The sequence below is a fragment of the Pituophis catenifer genome, unplaced genomic scaffold (genome assembly GCF_029215685.1).
Source record: "Pituophis catenifer annectens isolate HBS135680 unplaced genomic scaffold, rPitCat1.0.hap2 SCAF_3, whole genome shotgun sequence".
Lineage (NCBI taxonomy): Eukaryota > Metazoa > Chordata > Lepidosauria > Squamata > Colubridae > Pituophis > Pituophis catenifer.
In genome coordinates, this window is record NW_027256883.1 from 145,225,093 (window position 1) to 145,252,203 (window position 27,111).

Genomic DNA, 27,111 nt, shown 5'->3' on the forward strand with positions numbered 1-27,111 from the left:
ACATCTTATTATGCATATTTTGATTGCTTGTAAAGAAGCAATCACAAGTTTTTTAATAACACACTCATTTCCTTTCTTTAGTTATAAATATTCTTGGCATTATCAGCCTTACTTGGTCGAGGTAAATAAATATGCACATATTTTACACTTTAAAGGTGGGAGACAGGAATCATAAATGTATTTAAGTCAATCCTGTAAAGATTCTAGTACATTTCTAATTCAAAGGAAATCCTATGACATTATTCTAGAACAGGGGTGCCAAACTCACATTGTCCCGGTGGTGTCACGTGCCGTATCGGGACTCCCCCCCTTTGCTAAACTGGGCATGGCCAGTGAGTGACACATCCAGCCCATGGGCCGGGAGTTTGACAGCCCTGCTCTATAACATTTCTCTGTATGCTTGGGAACAAGCCTTAAGCAACACAGTCTGGCATGAATCTGTATTTGTAGGAATACCTACATCCAATTTAATTTTAAGTGCGTAAACAAGAGCTTGCAATGGGATAGAAGTATTCTATTTATTCTGCCTTCTTAGACGACATAGTCATAAGTTAAAATTTGATTAATATTTTCCATTAATAGGATAGAATCATATTAAGATGTCAGAATCACATTAGATGAAAACTACACAAACTTAAGGAACAATTCATTAGTTCTTCCAATTTCAAGCTCATATGCAGAAATGCAAAATCAGCTCAATAATAAAAAAGGATATATATCAATGGGGAAAATCAAAGTATAGTTATTTCAGTGCCAGGACCCACTAGCTTGTTTCAGTGATGTCCAACACCTTCTTATACACTGAGAAAAAAACATATACCTGCTCACAAGAAGATGGTTCCTTTTTTTTAAAAAAAAGAAAAGAAATAAAATGAAAGTAAATTATTAATGTTGCTAATTCTAGAAAGCACAAAGAGAGGATCAATATCATAAGTATATACAGTAATGCAAAGTGGGTAAGAGTCAAAATGTGTATTGCTATATCATGATGCAAGTCCCATTACTTGCATAATTGTGTACAGTGTCAGGACACAGGTACAAAAGAATACTTTATAATTTGGTTCCATTAATTCATATCCTCTATTCAGAACATCTTTTGCCCATTTGTGTGTAGTTGAACAAGTTAAAAATATTTTGAACTTATAATATATTTTGGAATACCACTTACACAATCACGAGCCTATTTCTTTCTGTCCAAGAAACTGACTGGATGAATTTGAACTTCATTCAGAACTTTCTGTAAAATGTTGTGGGATATATCCCATCTGAATTTTTAAATACACTTGGGGTTAAATACAACATATAGCTAACTCTACAACAGTTTACATACAGAAACACACAAATACAGTAAAAGATGTGAGCAGGACATACATCTGACATTTCTCTTGAGTTATAAGCTAGTCTTAATCAGGAATATAGTATCTGTAGATTCTGATTCCTGAAATGCTATCTTAAATTAAAAGAATTTGTAGTAACGTTAGGTAGCTGAATGGCCCATGACATCTCTAAACATTGACAACATGAAACATAATTCTTAGATCTTTCTGGTTAACATATGGAGTTCTGTACATCAGTCTGCAAGAGAAGAGCAGAAAGCAGCATGACTGAGATGTGTTGAGCCAAATTACTTGGAAAAGCAGAGAGGTCACATGGGCAAATTAGGTTTAACTTCGCTTTTTGGATCGCTTTTGGGACACAAGCATGAATAATAGAAATGAGCTAAAAAGGGAGAGGAATATGGAGGAGAATTTATTATGTGACTTTGATATATGCAAGCTATCTCATACTTACTTTCGGTAGAGGTAGCTCTTGATGCATTTGGTTTTCAAATTTAGATTTAGTCTGCAAGTTTAATGTCATGCTTCTGCCCGCATGCATTGCTGACAAACCTCCAGAGCGCAGCATGCCAAGGTTAACAGTGTTGTGTTTATAAGCAGCAGTCTGAGTAGAGGAAATAACAATCACGTGACGAGATATGAACACACATGCTTATTTAGAAAAAATACTGCACATATATGATTTTCACAGTCTCAATTAAAGCAAACAAACAATACCAAGAAATAAGGAGCTTATTTATGCATGCACTGTAAGACAGAAGCACAGAGAGTGCTATTTGTACATAAAATGGTTACAGTACCATAAAAAGACACTGACATAAAAAAAGCAAACTTCATACCAATGGTCTCTAAATCATAGTTAATATAGAAAACCAAGTTAACTTTGTGAGGAAGGAAACACTGAGACACTTTATTTACTTCTTTACAATAAAATATCATATGTCATCTCAGAAACTAAATAAATTGGGAAGAAAATGCAGAAGGTCCAGAGCACTTTGAGAAAGAAAAAGTAGTTTAAACCACCAAATTTGGGGGAAGACAAAAATGTTTAAAAAGTCAAATAAAATAATACTTGTTTGTGAATAAGCTTAACCACACCACAAAACATGATGTGGCTGGATATTTGAATCTTTCACAACTGACATATTAATTCCTAAACATCAATAAGCCCAACAGGTGAATTTCACACAGAACACAAGACAACATTTATTAAACTTGACCATCAAAAGCTGTATCTTAAAATTGATTTTACTCAATTTACTAATGTATATTGGAACGTACAGTATATTATTTCTGTGTCGATTATGATGAATATATACTGGCAAAAGATTATGCATTATATACTATCTAGAATCCAATTTAGAAAAAGGACAGAGATCCTGACTTACTCCATTCCTATTAGGTCTCAAAACAAACTATGCTGATTTAGTTTATTCATTAAGCAAACCAATGATTCATTATGTCCAGTTTTGCCAAATACCAGAAATGCTGGTTTCAACAACTGTTGTAAAATGTAGTCATGTGATCTTAGGAAGCTGCAAACAGCTTGTGATGACCCAGGGCACGGCAGAGAGATAACACAAACAGCTGGCAGTTCAAACCGTCCCTTTATTGCTCCAAAGCTCCCCAAACGCTCCCACATTTCTGGCAACTCCCAGAGCAGAGTGAGAACAAACCCCCACACAAAGCTCAAGCAGCCTCTGGCTGCAATTAGTCCAGCCAGCGCTTTCTGCACCAAGGCTGCACGGCAATAAATCCCAAATGTTTTTGGCAAAACAAGAGTCAAGCAAGGACTTCAGGGAGCAAAAGATTCAGATAATTAGTCCAGAACTCCAACAAGGAATGCAACTCAGCGTTCCCGACAAATGCCCGTCTCACAACGTCTTCTTAAGTCTCATTATCCAGGTGTGCCTGGTGAAGCTGGGCGGGGCACTCTCCTCGCACATGGCCTGCTCTGTCTGCACTGATCACACCTTCTCTGTACTCTCCGAGCCCTTGCATCAGGAGGGGTGGTTCTTGCTCCTCATCTGAGCTCTGTCTCTCCTTCCTGCCTGCAGGCCTTATGAATTCTGAACAGCCTTGCCTGGACTGACTCTGCCCTTCCCCAGTTTCCTCTAAGGCTAACAGATCTGCCCTTTCACTCACTGTCAGTTCTTGTTCCAGCTCATCTTCTGCCATAGATTCAGACTCTGCCAGGGGCATGACACTATCCTCCCACAGGGCCCTCTCCACTGGGACCATGTGGATTGGGATGTTGTGGGAACTGGGTGTGGAAGTCATAGACCAGTCTTCGGGTCCATAACCTTTCCATGTCACAAGGTACTGAAACTAGCCCCTCAACTGACGGGAATCTTAAATGCTCTCCACTTTATACTCTGTCTCTCCCTGAGGGGCTACTGATCCTGGTGGTGGTAGAGCTGGTTGATGTGAACTGTCAGCTGATACTAGTACTAGCAATGACTGGTGGAAGACCAAGTGAATCCACATGGTCTGCAGCAAGGATGAGGGGAAGGCGGGTACCGGTTCCGTATTGTGATCGCATTCAACTTGTGATAATCACAGCAGAGGCTTCTTCTTGACAAAGAACACCGGTGCAGCCAATAGGGCCTGGTGGCTCAGCAGACTGATAGCATTGTGATTAACACCAGCTGTCTGCAATTACTGTAAATTCAAATCTCACCAGGCTCAAGGTTGACTCAGCCTTCCATCCTTTCTAAGGTAGGTGAAATGAGGACCCAGTTTGTGGGGGCAATAAGCTGACTTTGTATAAATATACAAAAGTATGAAGGCTATTGCTTAACACATTGTAAGCCGCCCTGAGTCTCTGGAGAAGGGCGGCATATAAATCAAATTAAAAATAATTTTAAAAAAATGGAGAGGTAGAAGGCTGAATAAACCGCTTCTGGAAATTCTTCTTGGTAAAGTCCCATAACGCAGCCAACTCCGTTTCTGACAGGGAGTAAATCTGACCCACTGGCAATTTGGCATCGGGCACCAACTCAATCGGGCAGTCATAAGACCGATGCGGGGGCAACTGATCTGCCTCCTTTTCACTGAACACATCAGCATAATCTACCAAGTTCACAGGTAAGTCCAGGTCCACATGCCACATCCTCTGCACAGGCCTGCAGGCGATGGGTGGCACACTTATTGCCGGGGAACTGCACTGCCCCAGATGACCAGACGATCTGTGGACCATGAGCCCATAACCATACCAGCTCCAGCACTACCGGGAAGTGAGGCACTGCGGTAACATAAAACATGGCTTCTTCCACATGTGGTCCAATGTGCACGGCAACCATGGGACCTGAACGAAGGGACCGACCATCAATCATTTCCACCATGACCAGCAGTGACACCTGCTGCTGGGGAATGGATCACTGCGTGGCAAATGCCGAGTCCATGAAGTTGGCCATAACTCCTGAGTCCACCAGGGCCTGAGTCTCCACCGCTCCCTGACCTGGCACGAATACATTCGCTGCTAGAACGAGGTGCTTCATAAAAGCTGTCTGTGGTGGAGATGGTTGGCCCATTGCCCTTTGAGCCTGATGTACGGAACCCTCTAGGCTGGGCCATGCCTGTTTCCCACCGCTGCTCCTGCCGCTGTTTTGGGAGCCTTAGCAGGACACTTGGCCACCATATGGCCTTGGCCACCGCAGTACAGGCAAAGGCCTTCGTGGTGCCACTGATCCTTTTCAGCTTGGGTCAGGTGAAGTTGTGCAGCCCACAACTGTATCGACTCATCAGGTAGCAGTACCAAAAGCAGCACTGCCTTAACAGGTGCGGGCATGGCCTCCGTCTGTTGCGGGGGCACAGGTATCCGATGCAAAGGCACAGGTGCATGACTTCCTGGAGTGTTTGAGGGAATTCAGTGTGTACCAGCTCATCCAGGAGCCCCGACGAAAGACCTTCCTGGAACTGGTCCATAAGCGCCACCTCGTTCCATTGCAGTTCCTGGCAGACCACCCGGAAGTCAGAATATAGTCGGTGAGTGAGCCACGCCCCTGCCGCAATTCTCTCAACTGCCTGTTAGCCGTTTAGACCCTAAGAGGGTCCTCAAACATGGCCCTTAGCTGATAGCAAAACTCGGCATAATTATCCAACAGCTGGTTGGGCTGGGTTAGCAGGGGCATTGCCCAATGCGCCGCTGAACCCAACAAAATGCTTATCAAAAATCCCACCTTATCCTGGTCAGTGGGGAAGTCCTCAGGCCAAAGGCTCATATAAAGCTGGCACTGCCCAAGAAATGCTGGAAATTGGGCCACTGAGCCATTACATTTATCCAGCACAGCTACCGGGTATTTGCGGAGTGGCCTGGCTGCTTGCATCTGTACAACCTGTGCAGTCAGGAGAGCCACCTGCTGGGCTAACTGATCATTGTCTGCTCGGAACTGATCCATGGTCACTCAACGTGGTACGGAAGAGGAAATTGGAGTTGGGTTGGGAACAAAATGTGATGACTCAGAGCACGGCACAGAGATAACACAAACAGCTGGCAGTTCAAACCGTCCCTTTATTGCTCCAAGGCTCCCCAAATGCGCCCACGTTTCTGGCAAGTCCCAGAGCAGAGTGAGAACAAACCCCCACACAAACCTCAAGCAGCCTCTGGCTGCAATTAGTCCAGCCCAGCGCTGCCTACACAGCAATAAATCCCAAATGTCCTTGGCAAAACAAGAGTCAAGATCCAGTGCCTGAATTTCGACTATATGACCATGGAGAGGCTGCAATGGTCGTGTGAAAATTGGTTGTAAGCATTAAAACTGATCGTCACTTTTTTCAGTGTTGTAACTTTGAACGGTCAGTGAACGAATGGCTATAATTTGAGGACTACCTGTATCCAAAGGGTCCCCCAATCCAGGGCTGAGTGCAACTGATGCACAAGATGAATCTGTGTCAAGGCCTTCTTGGCTACAGCTGCCACCTACTCCAACGAGAGCTACAAATCTTCAGGGGAGAAGTGCAGCCCCATCTAAGATTAAAGATAGGAAGGATAGATAGATAGATAGATAGATAGATAGATAGATAGATAGATAGATAGATAGATATAGCTGAAGAGGCACTGGTGCAAATATCCACAATTCCTTGGTTTCATTCCAGTCCATCCCTCCCCTTAACCACCAACCTCTAGACATGAACTCAGGATGACAGCATCACATAGAAAGTTATAAGCACTGCTGAAAGCCTTCTCTCTAATGTCATATTTATATAGCAATATCTCTTCATTTTAAAAGAAACACAAATGCCAAATTATATTCATTCATACACACTGATAAATACTGAGGTGGGTAGGCATAAACGAGGCCAATTCAATTAACCATAACCATTCCTTTAATTAGAACAAGTTAACAGCAACGGCTGGATCTCTACAACAACTACTAACTGAGGAACTAAGCAATTCTGTCAGGCTTTGACAGCTCTTAATATATTCAAGCTGTCAGCATCTTATCCAATGAGCGCTCTGCTCATTCCCGCCAGAAGAGCGCCCTCGCCTGGCGGTGGCTGACACGCATGCTCCAATCTGTCAGTACATAACACACACATTAAAAGAAAAATAAAATAAACTAACCAAAGAATAATGTTCACAGCTTGCTATAGCCAATTCTTCTTGCTTTTCTTTTCCCTAGCATTCAGATTTAGGATCGACAGTCAATCTTAGATCTGAGCCTTTTAGCAGCATGTAGCAAAACAAAAAAACAAAAAACAAATCTCAAGAAATAAGATATTCGTTTTTCTTTCTGCTTTCTGAGCTCCCTTTCTGTGTTCTCTAAATTAATGCACTTTTTCCAGGGATTAGAATATGAGCTTTGTTGTTCAGAATAATGATTCACTGAAGCACATTTTTTTGAGAATCTGCTTTGAATTATAATTTTCCCACTATTAATCTCCTTGTCTCCCATGCTCCTATGTGAAATTGCAATTAATTTAAGCATAGGAAAATTATTTTTTTATTTGACTGATTGTGGGTTAAAATTTTAGTCATTTATTTAAGCACATAAGTTTCTTTTTAAAAAGAGACTTCAGGCAAGCAATGTGGAAAACAAATGTGATGAAAAAAATAATTTAAATCATAGCACCATTATCTAAAGCTTTTTTGTGATAAGGTGACATATGACAGCCAGTTTGATATAAGGTTAAGGCAATAGCCTAGAAGCCAGGAGCCTCTGAGTTCTAGTCCTGCTTTACACATGAAAGCCAGCTGGGTGACTTCAGGCCAGTTATTCTCTCTCAGCCTAACCAACCTCACATCGTTATTGTAGTGGAAAAATAGGAGGTGGAAGGCGTACTAGGTATGTTTGCTGCTTCGAGTTACTTTTAAAGTAATAAAGGTGGGTTAAAAATATATACATACTGTACAGATGGTGCTTCTCATCTCAGAGGGAAGCTCTTCTATCAAAGGATAGAGCTCCATGTCCATAAAAAGATGAATCGTACAAGTGGTCAATACTGCAATATTTACTTATCATATTTATCCATTTATATAATTTTAATTCTTTGTTGATCTAATGAATAGAAGGAATAACTTTGAAGACCGAAGGAAGAGACGCGCTAAAATAATGGTCAGATGAAAGAAATTTGAGTCCAGGGAAGAACTGTAACCTGAGGAAATGTCTCACACAAAGTGCTTCCTATTTCTCCTAAGATAAAGGAAGAGAGGAGCGAAGCGCATTCAGACTTGCAAGATTCTATTTCTATAATCTTATAATAAATGTTAGTTCAAGTCCCATTTTAGCCATGAAAGCCAGCTGGGTGACCTTGGCCCAGTCATTTTCTCTCAGCCCAACGTAACTCACAGAGTTTTTGTTATGGGGAAAATAGGAGGAGGAAGATATGCTGGATATGTTTGCCGTCTTGAGTTATTTGTAAAAATAAAAAAGGCGGGATACAAATAAATAAATAAATTAGTATGCATGGTCTATCTTGAAGGGTTGACAAGTCTTCCACTGTTGCATTCATTTATGATGGGTGGGCGGGTATACTGCTCATTCCCAAAGACTCTGGGCGGCCAACAAGATAAGCATAAAATAAAAGGCAACTCCTTCAAAAATAAGACCATCTATAAGCGTGATGGCAAACCTATGGCACGCGTGCCAGAGGTGGCAAACGGCACCCTCTCTGATGGCACATGAGCTGTCGTCCCAGTTCAGCTCTGCCATGCATGCCTCCCGCTGGCCAGCTGGTCTTCGGGTCTCTGCCATGCCTGTGCGGGGCATGTGTGGGGGACGCATGCGCATGCGCGAGGGGGCAGCGCATGTGGGGGAGTGCATGCATGCAGGGAGCCATGCATGCATGCACGGGAATGGGGTACGTGCGGAGGGGCCTGCACACCCATGTGGGGGGTTGCATGTGCATGTGGGGGGGTGCACACGCATTGCATTTTGGGGGTTTGTGTACACATGCATGTTTGCGCGCGTACTTTGGGCACTTCGTCCGGAAAAGGTTAGCCATCACTGATCTATAATATGGGCAAAATTGCCCTCAAAATGATAAGTAGTAACTATATGAAATTATGTGCCTGCAAAATTCCAACCTTTACTCACAATGTATCTTTCTTCTGTGCTATATGGAACAATCAGTTCCATGAAACCCAGGATGGAAAGCGCAAAAAGGAACTCCGTAGGAGGGAATCCCAAAATAATGGGAGCAGCAATTGAAGATGCCCACTTCTAAGGTCCCATCAGATAACAATCTCATATTAGATGGGGCCTGGCAGGACTTGACTATTCAGTTTGATTATAACAGGCAGATGTATACAGAAGGTGTTCCTTAGATAACTTGATCTGGAGTTATCTAAGGTCTTAAGGGTGACAATACCTTGAATTATATCTAGAAACCATATGGTAGCCAACACAGTTCCCAAAGCAATGTTGTCTGCCAACTACATTAGGATGTCCATCCTTGTTTGGACTGCTGAATTTTGTACCAGTTGTACAAAAGGAGGGCCCCATATAGAGCACATGATGGTTATCTTAATGAGAGGTGATTATGGCATGTGACTGTTTATAAGCTTATCAATTCTACTACTTTCCACTTCTCTGCTCCTATTCACTCAAACTCAATTTTTTCCCCTGCAGAAAGTTCCAACTGTGTGTTAGTTGTAGAAATATGCATTTATAATCCTGAATGGAAAAGTGAAGGTGAAGGGAGATGGTTTGGATTTTGTAAACTTCTATTTCCAAACTTTTAATTGCTGTAAAGGTATCAGTATTTTCTAAAGTACTCTCCAATATGGCTATTCCAATGATAATGACGTTAAACCACTTTGATTAAACGTTTAGTAAATTCTTAAACATTTTCAACTAGATTAAACCCATGCAGATTTTGAGTTTTCATTTCCTGATGATTTAGCACTGAAATTACAATCAAAAACATTATAGTTCTGCATTCATAGGATTATACAAATCAACAGTTGACTCAGCCTTCCATCCTTTCTAAGGTAGGTAAATTGAGGACCCAGTTGTGGGGGCAATAAGCTGACTTTGTATAAATATACAAAAGGATGAAGGCTATTGCTGAGCACATTGTAAGCCGCCCTGAGTCTCCGGAGAAGGCGGCATATAAATCAAATAAAACAAAAAAAAAAACCCAGTGTATATTTCTTTTGTTCATGAAAACCAGATAAGCTAAAAATAAGCTCTGTGATATAGTTGCTTTCCACATATGCAGTAACAGAGAACTATAAAGACTGTATTAGTTGTTACAACCAAATGGTTAGTTTAGCTCTTACTGAATCATAGCTAAACTGAACTGCTTTCAGACATTCATTCTTTTTCATTTTGCTTATTTAAACATGCAAATGCAGCAATAGATTCTGAAATATACATAGTGGTCAGGGTAACAGTAATTTTATGGCAAGAGCCAATTTGGTGTCATGGTTAAATCATCAGTCTAGAAATTGGGCGCCAGTGAGTTATAGTCTCATCTTAATTACAAAGTCAGTAGGATGGTTTTAGGCCAGTCATTTTTTCTCAGCCCTATAAGAAGGCAATGGCAACCCAGTTCTGGAAAATCCTTGCCAAGAAAACTTCTGGAACTTGTCCAGGCTGTCTCCGAAAATCAGACACAACTGAACAGAAAAAAGTGACAGAAAATTTGAGCATAAAGAAAATATGAATCATATAGACTATTAATGATTCATATTTTCCAAAATAATTCAAATATTTTTGCTAATATATTTGTTTATCTGAATTTTGCATTTTTTACAAGAATCTACAGAGATGAACTTCTTCACATTTAACCTACAATCAAGGCAATCCAGATGAAGAAAAAACAGTATATAGTAGACAAAATAAATAAGAAAATTGCAGTGCTTTAAAAGGTTGATGAAAAAATGTTCTGAGAAAGTCTATGAAAGAGATAGGTCTTTCAATAAATCAAAAGCAATACATGTACACATTTAGTATAATCTCATTTTTTTGAACATTTAAGTATTTTTTACACTTTAACTATGAAATGCAGTTTAAGACAAAAGACAGTTCTGCAATTATTTCAGTGTAGTTCAGTGTAATTTTCTAAGAACATCCTGAGTGTTCCCTTTTCTTATACACGATTATAAAGTTATAATTTCAGGTGGAAATAGTATTTTTTTATTCTTTCAAACTGTTATCCTACTGAAAACTGCTTCTCTCTATTGCTTTTACTCTCAGTGGATAAAGAGTTACAAGTGGCTGTATTTTGCATGGAATTCGTAGGTCTGGGAATAATGAATTCATTTCACAATGAAAACAGAAGCAAAGGAAAGACATAGAGAAATTTTCCCTGCAACAGTGTTGTGCTGAAATTACAAGTTCAGATTGAATTAGTTGTGAAAAATAGAGTCAGAGAAAATCCTAAAACCATATGTGTTACACTGCTCCTTTCTCTGCATATAGGACTTCTAAATTATTTCTTGCTATTTCAGTTATTATAAAGTATTTTATTCAAAGAGTAAGCACCAACATCCTAATTATGGCTCCAAATAATACAATGACTTATAATTATATTTACCTAGTGCAAAAAACATCAACTTCCATTGAGTTAATCTGTACATTTATCAGATATTTGTTACTGAAGAACATTGTTCTTATGTACATTTGTAATGTAACTTGGAGTTAGCCTACTCTGAGGTGTTTTTACTTAGGTAAAGTTCATAAATATACCTAGATATACTGTAAATTAAACTTAAAGCAGTTAATTTACTTCCAAACACATTGGTTTAAGGCTTAGGTATCAGAACATCAATATGTAATTAATTCCTGTAATTGATCTTCTATCCTGAAAATCAACAAATTAATCTGCCATGACTGAATGGCATATCAATCATTGTGCAACAAAAGAGAGTCTTATTCATAAACACAGAAAAAACTCTGTGATTTTAGGGGGTTTCTCTGGATGTCCTTCAGAATTTTGGATTGTGCCTATTCAGCGAAATCTTTCTGGGCCATAAATATACATAGTTTTTGTTTGGAATTTATTCTGTCATTTTCTCTTTATAATGTAAAAAAAAGTAGAATATAAATACAGCCTCAGTTTAGTAGTGTTCTGATAAATATTTTAACTTAAAAAATACAGTAAGTCATCACTGAAACATTATTTGAAATATTTTTTTAAAATATGAGTGATGTTTTTCCTCAATTCTCACTTCAAGAATTCCTGAAATGTATACACATTTATCTATCTTAACAGAGAAAGGCTTATAATATTAACAAATAGCATATTAATCACTGCAAACAAAAATTTTGAATATAAAGAAAACTCAAGGCATGAATTACAAAGAAATGCCAGACATACCCTGTCTAACCTTCTAGCTTCTATATGTCTAAGTAGCTGTTGTCTCCAGTCAGCAGGCATTTTACTCTCATTGCCCTTCACAGGAGTAGGCCTTGTCTTTAAATCAGGGTTATCTGATGGCTTCTCACCATAGTTACTCAAGTTATAGTCAGACGGTATTTTTTCCAACAGAGCCGCCATTGTCGGCCTAGCTGAAACTGGCCTGGTTTGGGAGGTACCATAACTCTCTGTACTGTAGCTCCTTGCAGACAAAGGCCTCCTTTGCGTTAGGTTTTTAACAGGGAAGCTTCCAGACTGGGTTTTCACTTCTTGATATGAAGGGTGTTCATCTTCATACCTGCCATTTCTTTTGAGGAACTGGGATTCAGATACTGAAATGCTGCTTTGGCGTTCCACAGCTCCTCTATACTGATGTCTGTTATACCTATCGCTTTGAGGCATTTCATGAGGTTCACTGACTCTTCTATACATGGACATTTCAGTGGAGCTGGCCAATGAATCTGCTCTTCTTAAAAATCCAGCCCTTGATCCCTGACTTGTCAACTGAGTATTGACAGTCTCTTCGTTAACAGAAGGCTGTGAGAAGGAAAACATGTGTTCCATGGGTGGATATCCTCGGTAGGCTCTGGGACTAACCAAATCCTTAGAGACATTTTTCGTCTGTTGGGGAACGTATTCTGGAGTATGTTGGAAAGGGGGTGGTAGTCTTTTTTCAGCTTTCACTTCTACCGATCCTTGAGGATTAAAACTTTGGTCAAATTGGTATACTTTTTTAGTCACAGAGGGCTTTTGCTGTTGGACCTTTACACTTCCGTAAGTCAGAAGTTCATCATCAAGCATTGGCACAGACTGGCTACGGGACATACTAGACATTCCATGTTCTGGCCCCAACATCTTATCTTGTCTGTCATGTATCCCTGCGTTATCAGTAGTAGCTGCATAGTTCTCTAATGGTATGTTATAAACTTTATATGCACCAATATCTATCTCATCTATACTTTGTGATTTCTTAAACCGGCTTGTTTTTAAATCTCTCATCATTGGAGAAAGCCGCTCTGTACTTTTGCTGATGGAAATAATATTTTTAGAAAGCTCTGGGCGACAGTGAATGTGTGAAAAGACATTGCTGAGACTTCTGTTAGTATTGGAATCATGATATTCCCATGGTGCACCTGGAGAAAAAGTACTAGATATTTCAGGAGAGTCTTTAACAAGGTCTTTCCTTTCAGGTAAAGGGCTGCTACTAGGGGTGATCTCCAGCTTAGAAGGAAAAGCTGTCCTATCTTCAAAGGGGCTGGGTGTTCTTGTCCAGTTCTGCCAAGGGTTTGATGGAGGCACTTCTGATTCAGGGGTATTTCGGATAGAGGGTTGCTCAAGTTCTAGGGGAATACCAACTATCCTGTCTTGCCTAATTAAAGGCCTGCGTCCATGAGCAGATGTGCTTCTTGATTTGGAGCTTAAGAGAGGATTAGTGCTAGGATTCTCCACTGTGTTCTCCTCTGCCACAAATCCTGTGTTATCATAGTGAGAGCTGTCATTCCAACTGTCAGCAAAGGCATCACTCATTGGACGCCTATCATTGTGTTGCTGTAAATTTCCTGCTGGAGCAGATTCCCGTTGACTGAGTAATGGCTTGGTCTCAAGGGGTTGTGGGAAAGATTGGACAAGTCTGCAAGAAACAAATATTTTTTAAAAAGTGCATCAGAAAACAATCAATTACAGCAGATTAAAATGTTAACAAATACCTGATCATTATTGCATACATAGTTTAACCAATCTATTACCAAATGGAATGTTAATTTAGGTTGGAGTAGAATACGAAAATTGATTGGATGATCTGTTTCTGCCAAAGTTGATTTGTTTTAAATTCTGCAATAGAATTTTATACAAAATATTATACAAGCAGAAGAGACAAATTTTCGGAACAACGAGGCCAATGAAGCACTTCTAAGCTATATTGATGTGCTTAGCTCTTTTCTTGTTATCAATGAAATCCACCTTGAAATGAATTGTTTTCCATCCAAATAGCAGAACTGGAATGAAATAGAAATTGGACGGTGAGGGAGGGAGGGAGGGAGGGAGGGAGAGAGAAAAGTAATAGAAAAGCAAAAATAACTTACTTACTTACTCCCTCCCTCCCTTTGTAATAAATTCAGGAATACATTTAAATACTAATGGAACTTAAGCACATAGCAATGAGCTTACCATCAATGTCAAAGCCTCTTTCAAAAAGTAATTGGCTATATCCCTGAAGGAATAAAATTGTCCAGGAGTTAATTTAAACAGGTGTATATTGATTGAGAAAAACTAGATGACACATAATCATTACATAACCTTCTATGACCTTTGATTAGTATTTTCAGTAGAAACAGACCCTTGGTAAGGTATAAGAAGTTTTGATTTTTGTTTCATTCATGAAGCATACAAAAATTCTGAATTCTGGATAGGAGATTTGCAGAAAAATCAAGAATCAAAGACAAGAATCAGGCCCTAAGCATTATTTTCTGAATTTGGCTGAATTTGTACTTTCAGTTTTTTTAAAAAATGTAGGATTTATTGGTTTTTTTTTAGTTCTGTTTATTTAAGCTTTTTGGTTAAATAAACTATATATCCCTATAGTCAACTTGAGTTTAATTAAATAAACACACCTGTTACCCCACAATGAATTATTCACTGCATCTTTAGCTGTAGTCTGCAAAGATCCTATTTTAACATGAGCATTAGAAGACCCAGAAGAAGCTTGTGATGGAGAGTAGTCTGAGTAGGTGCCTGAAGAAACACTGTTATTCATGCAGTGAACTTTATCGGCTTCAGACTCATCAGTTGATTCTGGAGAAAACAAAGTAACTTGTTAATATGAAATTAAAAATCCAGGGATGAATTTTTAGAAAAAAAAATAGCAATAGTACTTAGACTTATGTACTGCTTCATAGTACTTTACAGCCCTCTAAGCAGTTTACAGAGTCAGCAAATTGCCCCCAACAATTTTACTGACCATGGGAGGATGGAAAGCTGAGTCAACCGTGAGCCGGTGAGGATCGAACCTCTGACAGTCAGCAGAATTAGCCTGCAATACTGCATTCTAATCACTGCACCACCACCGCTCTTCATATATACAAAAGATATAGATTAGAATAGAATAACAGAGTTGGAAGGGACCTTGGAGGTCTTCTAGTCCAACCCCCTGCTTAGGCAGGAAACCCTACACCACTTCAGATAAATGATTATCCAACATCTTCTTAAAATTTTCAGTTTTGGAGCATTGACAACTTATGGAGGCAAGTTGTTCCACTGATTAATTGTTCTAACTGTCAGGAAATTTCTCCTTATTTCTAAGTTGCTTCTCTCCTTGATTAGTTTCCACCCATTGCTTCTTGTTCTACCCTCAGGTGCTTTGGAGAATAGTTTGACTCCCTCTTCTTTGTGGCAACCCCTGAGATATTGGAACACTGCTATCAAGTCTCCCCTAGTCCTTCTTTTCATTAAACTAGACATACCCAGTTCCTGGGTATATAGGTTATAATTAAACTTGAAAAGTGATTTCCCATCCTTTTCTGTTCTGTTTAGCCACATATCTGCTTCTGCTTGGACTCCATATAAAAAACAAATGCAGCTAATCAGCATTATCTTCCGCTTGATTTTCTATCTTCAGTCACATGGAACACTTGCAGAGATGATAGCAATGAATTAATGCAGATTGCCTTACACAGTGCATTGATTTATTATTATACTTTTGTGCTTTGCTTCTCACATATGTTTGTTAAAATAGCTATTTTTCTTTGATTAAAATATATTAACTATATTGGTATATAATTGAATTGAATTTTTTGTTTTGCTATTGAAGGATGCTTTTGCAGCATTCCACACTCTCCATGAGCTTAAGCAAACTGCAAAAGTCATAGACAAGATGACCCAGGAACTTTGCTTGAAGATGGATCTGTTGTCTTTCCTCAGTAAATGAAAGTACTGTAGCTATTATCAAGATATATTACTATGCAATATCTTCTTAGCTACAACTTCAATATGATGAAATGTTCATAATAATCTATGACCTCTGTATTATAAAACTATTTATAGTTTGGTGAGTAAACAACTATGCTACTCTATTCAGGATTCAGGATCAGTCTGATGCTTTATAATCATATACTTAAAAACATTTACCACAAAGTATCTCTGTATAAAGAACAATAGCAATTCTGCATCGTTCTTCACCCATTATCTTCAGTTATGACACAAGTATTCAGAAAAATCAAGTACCTTTTTTTTCTTTTCCTAAGAGAACAAGTTTTGGTTGATATAATGGTGCATCAGTCATTGAGGGGCGAAGTTCTCCTATCCTCATGTCATTCACTGGGTGTACAAAAGAATCCTATAAATTGGAATTATATTGGAGAATTGAATATCATAAAGACACTAACAAAGATGCAATTTTCAGTGGACCTTAATCTATACTTTTATGAGAACTATGAATACTAAGTACATTCACTTGGAAAATAGTGGCAAATATTATCTGGCAAAATTCAGTGTTAAAATTATCCAATACATTAACCTACATATTAAAAATCAAGAAGCATGACTAGCAAACTCATGCTCACAAAAACATGATGACATGCCCCTGGCCTAATACACATAATTAGACAGCTTGGAACTACTGAGAGCCTGCTGCCTACTTCTCAGTAGTTCCATGCTGCAGAGTAGACCTGAATAGCCTGTGGAATTCAATCCTGCTTGCCAGAGCCTTCCGCCAAAGGGACCTCTCAGCCAAGACCAAGTGAGCCAGGTCCTGATCTGAGAGATACTGAGTGCACGTTCAGGAGGCTACACAACACAGAAGTGCTAGAAGACTGTATGTTTTGGCAGGAAAATAGATGAGCTGCTACAAGATGATTGATGAGGCTCAGCTGTACGCTAAAAATGGACCTAGGGTGAAATATCTTAACATTCTCTTGCATGTGGAAATGATTTTTACACTGGGCGTATTGCTTGTTTTACTATAGTTATAATGTTTCTCTTAGACCAGGGGTTGGCAACCTTAAACACTCAAAGAGCCATTTGGACCCATTTTTCACAGAAAAGAAAACACTGGGAACCACAAAACAATTTTAACATTTAAAATGAAGATAACACTGCAAATATCGTTTTTTACCTTTATGCTATGTATAAAAAAACTATAGTGTGTTGCATTTATATAATCAATGAACGGCTACAGAGAAAACAAATTTTTATTTCTGCATGCAACAAAAACATTTTGAACTCTGAAAAAAAAGATGGGTCGAAAAGCTCAATAAATCACGTGCTGGTGGGTGTGGCACATTGGCTGTTGTGACACATGTTTTGAGCGACAGAAAGCCGCAGCAGAGGGATGAAAGAGCCAGATGTGGCTCCAGAGCCACAGGTTGCCGACCCCTGTTTTAGACCTTTAGACCTTATTGTTTGCTTGTTTTTCTGGGTTTCCCAATTTGTTTGGCATTTTAGATTAGTTTTCTATATCTTTTGTTGCAGCATATGTTTGCCTAAGGTATTTAAAGTCAAACTTGATCACTTCCTATTTCTTGCTGTTGCTTTTTTCACAATTTACTTCTGTACCTGGCATTGAAGAGTTTTATAACTGGTCAGGTTGCAGGACAAGCAGAAAACATGATAATTTTTTACTATTCTTTTAATTTTCATCAATTAATTCCCTCCTGCAATTAATTGCCATTCTGGATGACATTATTTTCATATTATACTACCAAGGTTCTTGTTTACTAACATTATTTTTTTGTTATCTGTAATGGTTTAACAATGATTTTATTTAGTTTTTACTATTAATAAACACTTTTTAAATAAAATGACTTGTGTGCAGAAAGTCATCTACCTGTGCAATTGGTTTCTAATGTATGTGCAGAATTGCTGAAAGAACACTCCATCTTAAAATTAATGATTATACTTTTCTCATAAGTCAAAGAGTCTTGCATATTACTTAAAACCGTTATGAAGCATTCTACCTTCTATATCTATCTTCTCTTGAGAAAACCAACTTTTCTGTTGATCATCTACTTTGGACCATCTAGATCTAGAAGTTGTCCAGATCTCCAAATCATATAATAATTACTAATAACTACTAGAGATATAGTATATTATATCTCTATATTATAACAATAGAGATAGATAGATAGACAGACAGATGCTGCTTCAATATTAAAACCATTACTTTAAAGAGCACTGGTGTTTATTTTTTGTTACCTCTGACAGCTCTTTTGTTGCCATGGGCCACTTGTGCTCAAATTTGTCTTTCACAACTTGTTCTGCACTGGCAGATGGTGCTGAATTCTCAGGCCTCACTCCATGGGTAGATTTGCCCACCAGATTTTGAACAGATTTCACCATGTTCTTTAAATCTTCTGGATATGGAGTTGGATAACGCTTTAAATTTATTTCAACCTGAATATGTAGTTAACAAAATAAATTAAAAGTAGAAGCAGAAAAGAAGAATAATTGTTAAAATTTTCACTTTGATTATCAAGGTGATATATATTGCAAAACACAGACAGTGAATTTAGGAATTTGAGACAATGTTAACATAAAACACCTGCTACACTGCACTTTTTGAAAAGCAAAAGCCAGTATCACTTAGAATAGGATGGTGCAGAATTCCAATCCATTGTTGTCAGTGATAAAAATTTGATTAAAATTATACCATGATAGTTATGATGCAAAATATTCCTCTAATAGTTCAGGCAGATTCTAGAAATTCACTAATATGTGGAATGTCACTCTGGATCTATAACACAATATTGTGACTGCTTATCTGAATATACTGTAGCAACCCAAAAAGAAGCCTAATTGTACTTTTGTCTATAAAAGCAATGAAACTTAAGTGAATTGCATTCAATATTGAACAATTATTTTCTTCTCTGATAAATGGGTATACTTGAATAAACTGTGACACTTTATTTACCACAAACATAAAAATAGATGTACAGCCAAGATTCCAAAGCATACAGAGCTTAATAGGCATCCATTCAAAAAAGCTTGACTGATATGAAAAATACAGACTATGGTACAAACTTACACTCAATGTTGAAGTATAATAAAATACGCATTACAGACAAGCACATCCAAACATAGACCTCAGTAGCAAATATAAAATATTACATAACGTCAATGTACAGGTCCAGCACAAGAACTACTTAACTGTAATGAGTGGATATAATATCACTAAAGCTCTCATTAATAGTCTAAAGACTGCAAATGCTGATAGACTCATCTAAGCACTTGTATTAATACATGACCTGGGCAATGGCTTAACTGATGCCCAATACAATCTAAAAAACAGGAGGGATATAAGCAAATTGTGCATGCATTGGAAAGGCTACTAAAAATACAAAGTAGCTAAACTAAAACAAAGAAAGATATCTGGGTAAAGCAATTTATCCTAGGTCAATATTATTTTTCAGTGATAAATTATTCTCAGATGTGCTAGATAGAAGTAGGGTGAAGGTATTCCTATATTAATATTAAAAAGGATAATTACCAATGCAGTCTAGACTCCCTTTCTATTCATGGTCTTTTATGTTTCACATTTAAAGTTACCTCAGAAGTAGCATGCCGCTGGGGATAAAAACCTTCCAAAGTGCAATATTCCTGGATAGAAGAATTTCTTTTTTAATTTCTACTGTCAAATTCAATTCAGCAAACAATGATATACTTGACCAAAAGCAAATGTTATAAGAGTCATCAATGCAAATTTGTTATGAAAAAATGTGTTATAAGAGCTGTTTCAATTAAATGTTAAAAGCAACTTATAGTACATAGCAGGCTGCTTTAGGACAAGCATTTTCTTGAAAATCAGGCCTTTGATGTTGATGGTTCTTTTGCCCCTTAAAATAATGCCTTTATATTTACCTAAGAGAAAGATATCTGCAGTGCGTACGACAGAGAAGCAAGATATAAAATATTTTGATCAGTTCTAAGAACCTATAAGATGAAATCTTTATGTTACATTACCTTGATGACATTGCAAAAAAATCATTTTTAAAATACCCAAATATTTGCCGGTCAGTAAATATCTGATCAGATATCGAGATAGATAATTGCAATATGAATTTCTTCAAACATATTTATACGCATTCTAGAGCTAAAGAACACACTGACTTTACTGAACTGTAATAAATTCATATATCATTGCAATATTTTCAAGTTTCTTAAATTTTAATTTTGAAAAACTTCCCATGTAATTAGACTTGCCACCATTTTAGGAAAAATGCTGATCTTTTTCTGTATTTACATCTACAGTATGATAAGAAATGAATAGGCATATGTACACTGTCTCTTTAATATGGGGATTTAAAAGAATGTATTTTCAATTGTCCCAGATTTTGAGTTCTTGCAGAGATATTAGTATATTAGCAAATTTTATCAGGATAAATCCTCATTATTATTACATTAACAATAATTATGGCTAACATGAATTTTTCTTAATCCAAATCTAGAATCAAATTAGTTTCAGATTTCATATAAATTCTGAATGGGTGAATTCATATTAAGTGTGAATAAATTCAGTTTACTTTCAGAATTTAGCTTCTGACTTGTATTGTTTGTTCATAGGTTTGTGTTGTACTATATATTGTGGTTAATTAAATTTTTCAAGTCTACTATTAAGGTTAGATTATATTTTTAATCAAATGAAAATTATGATCGATTTGCTAAAAATCAAAATGTATTTTGCACTTTGGAAAAAAAATTGTAATATATTGACAAAAATGTATACGGATGTAATCTATTTGTTATTGTTCCGTTTGAATCCATCAAGTATAATAGAAATCTTACTGGCAGTGGCTCTTGTGCAATTTTGTAACTATCAGAAGTACTGAGAGTTTTCACATGAAGACATAACTTACAATGTAAACATTTTTAAAACGTATTTATCATATATATGCTACCTGCCTGAATATTAAAAATGTAAATTTTAAAACCTCATAAATAGCCTACAGAGAGATGAGAGGAATAAAGTAGAAAGTTATTTTTATTATTTTATTTAATTTAAATATTTCAGTCAATTTCTATTTGCTGCTAAAATATTTTATGCATTTTGAGGGGTTTTTTTGTGAATATAAAAAATATATATAAGTTAGTGGTAGTGTTATTTTTTTCTTGAAGTATAAAATTATTTTTACTTGAAGACTGCATAAAGACTAAGCCAGATTGTATGTTTGTAACAGTCATTAATGAAACATCTCACTAAAACTAGTGATCCACTTTGGAAGAAACAAAGTGGAAAGAAGCAAAAGTTGTATTTATGCAAAGAACTCTGCTCCCCACCCACAATTCATCTTGATGCTTACTGCTAGATCAACCAGCTTCAAAGAGAAATAGGAGATTTACTTGAATGTTATCATTTTTCTCTGGTTCTGGTTTCAAGCGCTATGTTTTTTGAAAAATAAATGATTTGGTTGATGAAAAGTTAAGTTAAGTTAAACAGGGTTGCATTGGACAAATAAAAAAAATATGGAAGGTGGGTGCTTATCAGCTTTATCTCAAAGGACTGTGGCGGACTCTTTACAAACTATTTGTGACTCATCACGGGCTGTGAATGAACAGAATTCACAGCTGTTGAAATAAAAAGAGGGTTTTTGGGACTAATTGTGTGCTTTTACTGTCTCAGGAAGCCTAGGTCAGAACAATATATACAGTGTATATATATATATATTGTATATATACTGGATAGATAGATAGATAGATAGATAGATAGATAGATAGATAGATAGATAGATAGACGTAGATAGACATATTACAGTATATATACTATGTATATGTATATGTGTATATATATATATATATATATATATATATATATATATATATGTGTGTGTGTGTGTGTGTGTGTGTGTGTGTGTGTATAGTTAATATTTCGGGTTTCTTCCCGTGTAATTGTGGATATATCCCTAAAAGGGTAGAAGCGACGTTTCGGCAGAATCCCATCTGCCATCATCAGGCTTATGTCAGCTGACATAACTGACGTTGGTATTTCAAATATATTAATATGTATATTAACTATACACACATACATACCCGTGAAAACTTACATAAACATATATATATATATATATATATATATATATATATATATATATATATATACGCTAATATATTTTTGCATAAGAAATATTGTGTGAAATATCAACTTTTTGGGTTTACTTTCTTATAAAATTGAGACAACAGAAGTAAACCTCAGGGATACTGAAAATGAAACTGAAATGCAGATCTTCAGTTAAAGGATTTGCTCATACAGTCACATTATTTTATAGCCAAGGCTTTTCATTCTTGCTACAATTTTGTACATTTTTATATGATCTACTCTATCCTTAGACTGAATGAAATAACCGTTTAAGGAAGCACATGCTAATAAAAGAGTGTAATCATTGTAATCTTCAAATTTGGAGATTGTTCTGCATTTCTCATGTATTATTGAAAGTGTTGAAATAACATTTGTGTCAAACTGGTTGATTTCTATACGTGGAAGGAGGCGGAAAAGGAAGGTGTCATTGCTTTAGACCAGAGCTGTCAAACTCCTGGTCCACAGGCCAGATGCGTCACATCCTGGCCATGCCCACGCCCAGTTTAGCGAAGGGGAAAAAAGTCCTGGTATATCATGTGACACCGACGTGAAGATGTGAATTTGACACCCCTGCTTTAGACAGCAAACTGTTCTGGGCGACCTCAGATGAATATGGAATGGAGATAGTTTCCTTGTATAACATGTAGAGATTCAAGAAGAAATTGAAAACAAGAAGGGTTCTTATAGTTAATATACAAAATTCTATGAAAGTAGAATGATATTTTCCATAGGATTGTGAATAAGGTTTCATTATAGATATATTGTATCAGTTTCCTTGTGAAATAAAGGGTTAGAATTAGGGTTTTGCAATTTTGAAAAAAAAAGACATTTATGTTAATATGAATGAATTAATTGAATACTTATGATATTCCCTGTTGTGTAATTATCTCTGGTTTGACTTTGTAAATGAATCTAATGCCCTTTTTCTCTCTCTCACTCTATTTTACATAGAATGAATCTCCTTTACTAATCTCTTTAAAATGACAGCTATCACTTAACTAATAAGAGAAGCCATTTGTCAAGTTTAGGCATCCAGTTCCATTGATCATATACTATTCCTATTTTTTGAAACAGTAAAAATATGGCACAAGAGGCATTTAGAATGCAGTCATTTTAGTTCTGCCAAATCTAATCTGCAAGAAGGCAATATGTAATTTCAATTTCCATATAGTAGGTATTTATAATACTGACAATTGCTTTCTTTCTAAATGTCACAAGTCTCAATGGGTCATTATACCAACTATTAAGCAAACCATGGGCATTAAGACAAGATGGCTAATAGAGGGAAATCATTATTTTGAAAAGAGGATCAGAGTCATAGAATGTCCTCACACAATTTAGATTTAGAAATATGTAGATCTTTCACACTGCCAGCTATGGAAGAGGAGGCGCTAAGCATTTGCAGCATTCCATCTGTCATAGCTAAAACTGCAAATTCCCAAAAGACAATCCATATTTCAAAAGATATTCCTATGCAATTCAATAATCTCTCATATATATGTAGATATTAGATACTACATTGATACATAGATACGTGGAGTAGATACCATTCCAGTGGTCGTGTATTTATAGTACTCCAAATGTTGCTGAATAACAACTCTCAGTGGATCTAGTCAGTCTGGCTCAAAGTGGAGTATTGACAACTTAGGTTCAGCACATTCTAGAACAGGGATGTCAAACTCGATTTCATTGAGGGCCACGCCAGGGTTGTGTTTGACCTCGGGGGGCCGGGATGGACGTGGCCAGCTTGACATCACTCGTGTCAGGGGTGCCTGTGGCCCGAGTGCTCTGCCAGTGAAAACAGGCTCTTGAGCTCAGTTTTCAGTTGGGATGGCCTCCTGCAACCCTCTGCCAGTGAAAACAGACCTCGGGAGGACCATACATGGCCCTCTCGAGCTCCGTTTTCCCTGGGAGAGGCACCATGGGCCTTTGCTGTTTCCAGAGCAGCCCTACGAGCCAGATGTAAGCATCCTGCGGGCCAAATTGAGTTTGACACCCCTGTTCTAGGAGGTCATAGTATTCCACCCATAATTTATTTGTTTTCTATGTTCACTGAACTGCAACTATAATCGAGAAATATAATTCCACTTACCTTAACTTTTCCTGCATTTTCCTCTTCTTCCTTTTTTTCCTCAAACTCAAAGGCCACTGTCATACGTTGCTGCCGCTGTTCCTCCCACAGAGTAGGATTAAAACTATCACTATCAGACTGGAAATCTGTAATTAATTTAGAAATGAAGGCTAGAATCAAATAAACTAGCTAACAAATGTTACTTGCTATTCTTTTAAATTTATAATGATTCTAAATAAAAAGGCACAGTTGCATGCCATGTATTATTATTATTTTTTTGCATTTCTACATTATTTATTTATGGATTCTACACATTTCTATTTTGCTTACCTATGTTTAGTGCAAGTAGACAAAAATATTTCCTGGCCCTTCGAAAACTATTGAAAATTATTCAGAGCTTAATTTCACTCATTATAAGTCTTTATAGCATAACCCCACAATTATGACAATATAATACACAGCCTAAGACTTGCCATCCTAAATATAGAATTATTTTGATAGTGAGATCTGTTATTTCTAAATCTGTGCAGGTTCTATTTTCTGTAACACTCTGGCTTTGGGACATAATTTTGACTGCAGAAAGCAAATGCTAATCTAAGATAAATTGGCCAGGAAATCTGTAAAACTAAACAAGGCATGCCTGCCTGAAATTGCTTCAGAAATACATAAATGATTTCAATGATATTACAGTGATAAAAACAACAGAATTATTAATAAGATTTCTACTTACTTTTGGATATTAAATAACCATTGTGTTATTTTGTGCGTTTAGAAAAACTGGTTAATAATTTTACCTTCATCACCACGAGGTTGCTGAGGAAACATGTAGTTAGTTAATACTCTTTGCTTTGTTTCTGGATGCGCTTCAGTTTGAAGAGGAATCAGAGCCTTAGACTGTAAATTAAAGAAAAACGCACACACACAATATATAACATTCTGTCTCATGAGGAAAAAAGTGACAATGAAACAAATTAAATTATGGTATTAAAAATATTATGAATGCTAACAGTAGTGTTTTGTTACAAAGGGTACTGGTAATAACCTTTATTTAAAATGAAAACCTGCTAAAACAATATTCAGGTACAAAATTGTATTGCATTATGACCTCTGTAACATCTACAAACAACAAATGATAACACACTATTGTGATTTATGTACTGTTTGTTATGTTGCCATACTGTTTTGATACAGAAAAGAAATTATGTTGTCTTTAAAATTACAGATACAATTCAGAAGCACACATGAAATACACCCCCCCACACACACACACAAGTTTTACATACGCAGTATATCCTTTCTTATAGTATCTCTGCTTGGCTCACTTAAATCAGAGAAAAAAATGCAGTATCATTTTTGAAGGGTAGAGTAGGGATAGGATAATATCAAACAGGTCTTGAGCTTCTTCTTGTTTGAAACATCTTCATAGTACCTCGCTTCATACAAAATACTAAATCACAATATGATTTGCTTTTAATTAGTGTGATGCTCCAACTCACTCTTCCTGGCTTAGTACAATGTGCAAACTTGGTGATTTTATAAAAGGCAACCACTCCATCAGAAGATTTTTACATTTATCTGAACAGGAAAAGACACTGTGAAAAAAACTTGTCTCACTTAGTCTGACACTTTAGGGGAAAAGATATCTGAGCACAATTATTGGGGGCTTAGAACCTAAGAAACTTTTTCTATTTGCATGAAAAAGTCAACTTTTTTGCATGCTTACTCAAAAAAAAAAAGTTTCATAGTGGAAACTTAGATATAACTTGTATCTAAGTGAATGGTTTATATAAATAAATAGAAGGGATGCTGTTTTTTTCTGCAGGTTGGGCTAAACCTTTTTATTCATGTTGAGTAGATGTTTGTGTCCTATCTATGAAATAAAAACATCCTCTAATCTCCTTGTCATGTTCCATTCCCCCATCTTTCCTGTTGGAGTTCTCCCAACAAGAAGGAAAAGACATGGGATACTTCTGCAGACGAGAAATCTGAGTGATCCTATACTTTGTGAGAAACAAAAAGTCTAGATATTGTAGACAGTTTCCTAATACTCAGTTCTTTTATCAAGAACCGTAGTTCTTTACCATCAGCAGATTCACTAAAAAATCTGTGGTAGATAAAAATTTGAGGAAACATACAGTTTAAACTTCTATATCCAAAACGCACAATCTGAAATTATGGCTTAATGATGTCATGATGACAATGAATTCTATACCAGTCCCCTTTTGTTTAGTTGTTATGTACAAATGGATATTAAATACATACCTGGTTGTCTGAAAGCCACAATGCTGCAAGTTCTTTAAGCTTTGTAAAAGTGATGGGTAAATTTTTTAACCTGTTTTTTTTTTAAAACAACAACAACAAACAAACACAAATATTTAGACAAAATGAATCCTTCCTGAATACAACATTATTTGGTCAATTATTTAAACAACACTTTACAGTGATTCCACAATAAACATTTAGTATTTTTTAATATATCTTTTAATTATTAAAAAAAAATCTTTTAACAGAAACATTCATTTAACTTTTTCATTTAAAATGAAAAACATTTCTTAAATCTTTAGATGGTTAAAATAATAAATGAAACTACTGACAATTTTAGCTATGATTTGCTCATCTATATGCAACATCTGTCAAGCACTTTTGAATTAGTTGGGATCTAGAAACTTCACTTTTATTAAAAAGAATAGAGTTTTTAATATATTTAATAGGAATATATTTTATTGTTTTAAAAATATTTTTGGCTGAATAGATTCAGCTAGTCCTAATATCTGTTTTGTGATGTTGCTTGGTTTTTTTTTCTTATTTACAATTTGAAGACATACATTCAAATTAGT

At 36.7% G+C, this 27,111-nt stretch overlaps 1 protein-coding gene across 4 annotated transcripts in view; it reads right to left on the reverse strand.

Moving 5' to 3' along the window:
• LRRC7 (leucine rich repeat containing 7) overlaps positions 1-27,111 on the reverse strand; it is a 128,921-nt gene that overhangs the window by 19,889 nt on the left and 81,921 nt on the right. Inside the window, exons 12-20 of one of the 4 annotated variants that reach the window (XM_070939462.1) lie at positions 26,537-26,606; positions 25,069-25,168; positions 24,296-24,420; positions 19,680-19,730; positions 18,330-18,527; positions 16,362-16,473; positions 14,753-14,933; positions 12,105-13,773; positions 1,792-1,941 (exon numbers count right to left, since the gene is read on the reverse strand). In XM_070939462.1, coding sequence (XP_070795563.1) covers positions 1,792-1,941; positions 12,105-13,773; positions 14,753-14,933; positions 16,362-16,473; positions 18,330-18,527; positions 19,680-19,730; positions 24,296-24,420; positions 25,069-25,168; positions 26,537-26,606 — 2,656 coding nt within the window. The remainder of the gene's footprint in view (positions 1-1,791; positions 1,942-12,104; positions 13,774-14,752; positions 14,934-16,361; positions 16,474-18,329; positions 18,528-19,679; positions 19,731-24,295; positions 24,421-25,068; positions 25,169-26,536; positions 26,607-27,111) is intronic. The other 3 variants (XM_070939463.1, XM_070939465.1, XM_070939464.1) reach the window with 3 other exon arrangements.